The 7672-nt window shown below is 38.1% G+C and overlaps 2 protein-coding genes across 2 annotated transcripts; one reads left to right on the top strand and one right to left on the bottom strand.

Moving 5' to 3' along the window:
• The first annotated feature begins 1943 nt into the window (after positions 1-1943).
• Positions 1944-4250, top strand: LOC7465269 (alpha carbonic anhydrase 1, chloroplastic). Its single transcript, XM_002323391.4, has 6 exons — positions 1944-2514; positions 2689-2900; positions 3144-3250; positions 3370-3472; positions 3736-3918; positions 4006-4250. Exons 1-6 carry the CDS (start codon positions 2409-2411, stop codon positions 4135-4137), a joined length of 843 nt encoding a protein of 280 aa, XP_002323427.3. The 5' UTR covers positions 1944-2408; the 3' UTR covers positions 4138-4250.
• Positions 4251-5939: 1689 nt separating this feature from the next.
• On the bottom strand, positions 5940-7391 carry LOC7467578 (uncharacterized). Its single transcript, XM_002322792.4, has one exon. The coding sequence runs from the start codon at positions 7223-7225 to the stop codon at positions 6275-6277; it is 951 nt and encodes a 316-aa protein (XP_002322828.1). The 5' UTR covers positions 7226-7391; the 3' UTR covers positions 5940-6274.
• Positions 7392-7672: the final 281 nt, after the last annotated feature.

Here is a 7672-nt window from a genome sequence, read left to right as displayed (position 1 = left end):
TATCATACACAAGCTATTTTAAAATCACTTAAACTTGGCATTCTGCCAAGTCCAATATACTTGAACTTGACAGTTGACCAAGTATGAGATAATGTGGGTCTGGCGAACATGTTAGATCCAAGATACTTGAATTTGGCATTTAGTCAAGTCCAAAGTAACGTGGGTCTGTAAAACATGTCAGATCCAAGACACTTGAACTTGACAATCAGCCAAGCTCAAGATAACGTGGGTCTAGCGACCTAAAGTACTTGGACTTGGCAGTTAGCTAAGTCCAAGATAATGACCATCCTTTATTGGGCTCGCCCAAGAAAAAGACCATCCTCCCTTGTCACGCCCAAGGAAATGATATAATGCAGGTCTAGTAGTAGTCAGCTAAGTCCAAGACAATATGGGTCTGACAAACATGTTAAACCTAAGGTACTTAGTCTTGGCAGTTAACCAAATTCAAAGTAACGACCATCCTCCCTTGGGCTCACCCAAGGGAATGACCATCCTCCCTTGGCACACCCAAGGGAATGAGGTAATGCGAGTCTGGCAAACATGTCAAGCCTATGGCACTTGGACTTGGCAATCAGCCAAGTCCAAGACAACGCGGGTCTAGCAAACATGCCAGACCCAAGGCACTTAGAATTGGTCGTCCGTCAAGTCCAAGTCACTTAGATTTGGCGGATTGCCAAGTTCAAGACAACATGGGTGTGGTAAACATGTCAAACTCAAGGTACTTGGTCTTGGAATGACCATCCTTCATTGGATCTAACCTAGGAGAAGAACTCAGCCTCCATAAGCTTCGCTACATTTGATGTTTTGGACCCTAATCTCCATACACCTTTTAGGTGTATAAAATTCCTCCAATGATCTACCATATTTCAATCAAACATTAATATAGATGTAAGGGATATTTATCCCTCATTAAATGCTAATAGGGTAAGATTACACTCCAAACCCTCTTTTTTACAAAAAGACAAGACTCATGGGCTATAAATACACCATGAGACCTTTCAGAACAAAGGTTCGCAATCTTCATTCTCTACTACATATATATTTTCAGAGCATCTCTCTCTAGAATATTCTTGTATTTTCTCTCTCTAAAAAAATATTTATTTAAGCATCGGAGAGTTCTCATCTCCACCAAAGAAGACTTTTTACAGGTACTATCCACAAGGCACCTTGACCTATCAAGCATCAAGTATAAGCTATCAACTACCTTGACTAGGAAGCATAGATAAGATTGCTACGATCAATTGATTAAACGATTATCCAACCTAGGAGTTCTATTCCTAGGCTAGTTGGATTTTTTGGACTTCATCATGTGTAATTAACCCTTTAATTGATAGCAAAATCTGCATCTGCCTTAGTTTTAGCATCCTTTTTTCTGGTTCCCTTTCTCCTTAACTGTTATGTTTTTCTGCTTTTTTATCTGGTTATAATTTACATGAAACATGAGGTAGCCAGGCTTAACAAATTGGCTGTGTGAAGTAAATAGTTCTCTCATTGTCTTACCTTGAACAATGTGCTACCTAGGGAGTCGGGGTCCCTAGGTAATAGCAGTATTGCATATACATATCTGGCACAGACATTTCTAGAAAATAGAAACCATGGTTATTGGATTCGTAAGAACTTCCACTGCTGATTAAAATAGTCTTCCTTCCTCCATTAATTAGAAGTTAGGAGATGCTTTAGTTTGTGCTTAGCAAAGTAGACCAGCCATCCTGCACCTAACTTAATGGCAGTGAGATCATGTTTCTTTTATGATTGTGGCCAGTACCTTCATATCATGCATGAAATTGCGAAGCTTCTGGCTATTTTAATGATAAAAAGTTTTGTAAATTTTATTCAATGGACAAAAAGAGTTTACCTAGAAAAGGTAGAAAACCAGTCAGCTGGTGTCAATCCATCTTGAACAACAATGTGACCAGTGCAAGAATTCAGAGATGCAGATTATATTAGTCTAAATATAGTCATTCAATAAGTTTGATTAATCTCTGAATCAGTTATCAGAAAAAGCTAGCCGATGGTCTCCATTTTCTCCCAAGCCAGCTTTCTGCGTTTTCTACTTGTAATAATAACAGAGCCAAGCTGCTACTTTGTGACAAAAGTGCATATCCAATAATCTGCATTAATTTAAAGCATTTTGATTAACCCCCTGGCTTAGGATAAAGGTTTCTTTTAGAACATCAAACAAAAAATGAAGCAGGATAGGGCAAGCTCACCACGTATATAAATAGACATAGACATACAGAAGAAGGTGTACCGAAGGTTTTGAGAAAAGTACAGCTAAATTTACCAGCTCTCTCCAAATTTAGCACCAGTACAGCTACAAGTTGAGCCTATAATTGAACAACTTAAAGCAAGAGAGCCAGCCTCTCTCTAACAAACATCTTCGAGGAGAAGGTCTTAATTAGTCTGAGATGAGAGCGCACCTGCAAAATATGGCTCCTCAACTCTCCTCCTCTTTCATTTCTATTGCATTGTTGTTTGCTGTTGCTTTCGCAAATTTTGGACAGCAAGCTCACGGTATGACTCTCCTTCGCACGCGCTACTCTTTCTCCCCCACACACGCACACAAACAGAGTTTTTTTCTTTTCTTTTCTGAAACACATATTTATGTTTCTTTGACAAGTTATATGATCTTTTGTTATTGTTATGTCACAAACTAGCTGACTTTGATTCTTGAAATTTTCCTGGCAGGTTCTGTATTTGAATTCAGTTATGCTGGTTTACATGGCCCTGCCAACTGGGGAAGCTTGAACCCCAAATTCTCAACATGCTCATCTGGGAAACTTCAGTCTCCTATCAACATCATCAAGAACGAGGCAGTGGAAAACAAAAGTTTGACACCCTTGACCAGGGTTTACAAGCGTGGAAATGCTATTCTTGTTAACAATGGCTTTAATATTGGGGTTTATTCCTGAACTTGACACAATTTTGTTAATTTTATCATAAGAAATTAATATACTGTAATCAACTCTTTGAATGGGCTGACATACATGTTGTGGTAGGTTAGATTCATATGAGCTAATGGAGAAAAATAGTTTCAAGAGATCTCTTGGACAACTTCATACATGCTTATCCAAGATATCATTTGTTTTTCATAAATTTAAAGTAGTAATAATTATTCTGAATTCTGAATTTTCTATATGCAGTTGCACTATGAGGGGAACTGTGGAGTCTTGATTGTAGATGGTAAAAACTACACTTTTAAGCAAATGCACTGGCATTCTCCCTCCGAACATCAGATTGACGGAGTCCAGTATGCTCTCTCTCAACTCACAAAAATTACACATTTTTGCAATCAGTATAGATTGCAAAAATGTTTGATAAATAGAAGTGGACACCAAATTGAACTTGATTGGCATTCTATATCTGCAGATACGCTGCCGAGCTTCATCTAGTCCACCTGTCAGATTCCGGCGCCATCGCTGTTGTGTCAATGCTCTACGAACTTGGTGATGCTGATCCGTTTATCAGTAAGGTAGACGTTACATCGCAGTTTTTTCATCTATACTGGTTTTCGTTATTCCTAAAGGGCATGTGTTGCAGTAATGTAAACAAGCAATTACTTCACTGTAAGTCTTAGGTTGAAGTAAACAATCCTGTTCCTTCCTGGAAAAGGTTCACTTTCCTTGAGGCAATCGCTCAGGGTTCCTCCTTCTGATGTTGTTCTGCATGAATAGATTGAAGGTATGGCATCTCTCAAGGAAAGTTTTAACCAATAAGAGCTCTTCATGGTTGCAGATTACAAACAAGCTGGGTGATCTAGCAAAGGACGCGTGTGCAGGCAATGAAGAAGCCCAAATTCCTATTGGGGCATTGGACAACAAGCTATTAAGAAAAAACACCCGCAAGTATTACAGATACATCGGCTCTATCACCAGTCCACCATGCACGGAAAATGTGATCTGGAACGTTCTTGGCAAGGTAAGATATATATATATATAGCTACACACACACGTATGCAGATAAACATACAAGCAGACTTTTTGATAATGGCACACAAATATGTAGGTGAGAACAATATCCAAGGAGCAGGTAGAAGCCCTGAAAGCTCCATTGGGTGCTGATTACAAGCAGAACTCAAGGCCTTTGCAGTCACTGAATGGAAGAAAGGTTGAACTATATAATGAATTCTCCGATTAATATTGTTCCCACAGGAAACAAAATGTTCCTTTCCTGTCTTACGAACTTATTTATGTAGTATTATGGACAAATTTACCAGCGTAGATCATGGAAATGATCTTTTCCTGTCTGCAGATGCAACTTCACCCTTATTTCTTTTTTGCTTGAAACATTTTTAAGGGGCACGATAAGCTGATTGCAATTAATTCGTCTTCAATTTGACCGTTTCTGGCCTGAAATAGCAGATTGGAAAGAACATGTATAAAGCTCATAACAACCATCTTGAATTTTACTCTAAATCCAAGCTGCTAACTTCATGAAAGTGATATGGACATTGTTCCCTACATTCATGATATTACGTGTCAAATTTGCCAACTGTGTTCAAATTTATGCAAGGAATTTGAGATCGATTCCTTGACAGAAGCTCCCTAGTGGAACAATCCGACAACGAATTACTTGTCCCCACGAAGTGATGAAGTTTCGAGAACAACAAGATTGAACCAATTGGTGTCATTCTCATCTGAAATAGAACAATCATGGTGGACTTGATTATTGCTACACCCTTGGTTTAAAATCATGAGTTGGTGTTCTGATCTTGATTTCAGAACCCAGAAATAACCATTCTAAACCCCCCTTCCTTCTAACAACAATCGCTGTTAAGAGTTTTGATCAGTTTTTTTTCCCCCACCATTGCTTATTCAGCCCGCAGACAAACACCCATGATGATGAGTTTCGATTATGATCGAGCAGTCAAGTTGAGGTACAGATTTCTGGGCTGAACTCTTTTTTTATTATTATTATTAACATGGTGCGATCAGCTTGAAGGACATCTCAATTAATTTTACAGGCCTAAAATTAACGAAGCTATCAACTTTGATTTCAGTACATTCAAGACGTAACCAGAACTCTTTATTTTGTTTTTTTTCCTCCGAGTTATGGCTATAAAATGAACATGATGTATGTTGACAGTGAAGCAGTCAAGTTGTTAGACAAATGGGTGGGTGAAATACGAACTCAGTCAAGATTTTAAACCATCGATCGATCACACAAAGACCACAGAAGTCAATAATGACGATGGGCCTTCCAAGGGGATTCCCTCACTTGTAAGCTAATGAATGACCCACCTAACCACAACAAATTAGAAGATAATTTGAACAAAACCCAACAAAGTGATAAGACCACAGAGCATTATCACTAAGCAGATGAAGACCACACGTTTATTTTTACTTGTTAAAATTTTTTATTTTTTTATTTTAATTTAATATTTTTTTGATATTTTCATATCCTTTTAATATTACAATGTTAAAAATAATTTTTAAAAAATAAAAAAATATAATTTTAATATATTTTAAAACGAAAAACACTTTGAAAATCATCATCTACTACACTTCTCGAATATCCAAAACAATACAAATTCCGAACTCGCCTCCTTTTTCAAAGTAACCAAATCCCACATCTAATTAGGAAGAAAACTCACTTTGGTTCTGCTTAGGAGAACTCCATTTCAACTTAATTTAGAAAGTCATCAGAAGTAATTAAGAGGTTCCTTGAATTTGTAAACCCCTTGAATTATAATTGAAACATGTATTATATCTTCAAGATTCCATGTTTTCTAAAGTCTTAATCTAGCTGATCAATCTACACAAATTCCTTAGCATGGATGTGAGAGGGATAACCAGATTTTCCAAGGCAAAACAGTGGTGAATTTTAACATAGAACATCAAAATTAATCTTCCATGCATTTAACCCAAGAAATTATAAAATTTCATGCAAGGAGGGAGGAACAAAATAATAGCTTTGCATCCTCTTGAGACAAACCACTATGATCCAATGATATAATAGCCTTCATTAACTGCATTATTTAACAAAATTTACACTCATTATATATCTACAAGCCCTATTTGTATAACTTTTGAAAAAAGACAAAAAAGAAAAATTCACAAACCATGAAAACAAAAAAGACAAAAAAAAAAAAAAACGTGGAAAGGTAATTACTGTAGTTACCGCGCTTGAAATGGTTAATCCACCATGCCACGTCATCCTAACCGTAATTCAAACCCACGGCACAAAAGATGCCTACCATTCACGACCGCAACCAAAAGCGCTCCTACCCCCTTTTACTTCACCCTGGACCAAATTGTTTACTTGACCAATCGGATCATGCCACGCCAATTTCAACGCTCCACGACTCCGATCTCCTCCCTGACGCGAACCTAGTCATCCCTCCCAAACCAACAACCGGCTCCGCCGCCAACGGTTCCATTCCAAAGCTCCTCCTATGCGGCGCGTCTCTATCACTCGCCGGCAACCGATCCCTGATATCACTCGATTTGTTAAACGTGTAACTCTCGCTAACCGATCCACCATACGACGTGTCATTGCCGGTGGTCCTATGTGATTTATCTTTGATGTTACTCTTACACCTGAAAATAGCTTTAAGACTAGCAAAGAAACCTGCTTCTTTCTTCTTGTCCTTTCTACTACTTTCCTTCTTTCCGCTTGATTGAAAAGATAGCTGTTCTTGTTGCTGTAGCTGTTTTTTCCGCAATCTACGGCGATCTTTCTTCGATCTTACTCTTCCCATACAAGATACTTTGGGTGAAGACGGTTCAATCATACCCGTCGGATCCGACTTACCGGTCGAACCGGACCGTTTAGGAAACAATCGTGTGTTTCCATGTTTACAGATGCGGCGTTTCTTTGTGTCAACAACGAAGGTTGATTTCTGTATCTTTGGTAAGCCAATGATTGATGCCTTAGAGTGAAAGGAAGAGAAACGCTGTGAATTGGAGGAGTTATGGTTGGGATTGGGGATTAGGTTCGGGTTTAAGTTTGCGGAGTTTGAGTTTCCTTTTGTAGAATCTTTGCGTTCATAGTAAGCGTTGGTGTTGAACCAGTCGAGTTCGGCGTCTTTGGACAGCCAGAAGGATTCTGGCGGGAAATCTGGTGGTACTTCGGCAACATCGGGCGAGTCTGGTGGTGGTGGCGGTTGGGAGCGGTAGTTGTTTGTGTTAGTGGTGGTGGCGGCGAGAGTTTCACAGGCGATTTTGCTGTCGCAGGTGCCTCCGGCGCAGGCTGAGACTAGAGTTTCAAGATCCACTTGTGGCATCGTCGCCCGTTCAACTAAGGAAATTTATGTCTCGGTGATTTTTGAGAGCGAGAGAGAGAATTGGAAGGTAGGAGATTAGTAATATGTGATGATGAAGGAGATATAAGAAAAAAGGGAAGAGGTCTTTTTTGGAGGGAGAGTTTCAACTTGTTGACTAGTGCTTGCTGGTTTTCGGAAAGGTAAAACCGCATACTTTAACAGAGAAATAAATTTATTATAAAATAATCACTCTGATTTTTATAATAATTATTTTATTTTTTTATAAAATAAAAAAACCCTCTTTTTAATCAAAATTTCCCATTTTCTTTACTTCTCTTTTATTTTTAAAATATTTTTAAAAAAAAAGTAGAGAATTGATGGGATAAGTAATTATTTTTTTTAACTTTTAGTGAATTTGATCTTTGTGCTAATTATTTATGATTTTTTAAAAGAAAGAAAGAAGGAAAA

This window comes from Populus trichocarpa, chromosome 16 (genome assembly GCF_000002775.5).
Source record: "Populus trichocarpa isolate Nisqually-1 chromosome 16, P.trichocarpa_v4.1, whole genome shotgun sequence".
Classification (NCBI taxonomy): Eukaryota; Viridiplantae; Streptophyta; class Magnoliopsida; order Malpighiales; family Salicaceae; genus Populus; species Populus trichocarpa.
This window is presented reverse-complemented; position numbering and strand designations above follow the sequence as displayed.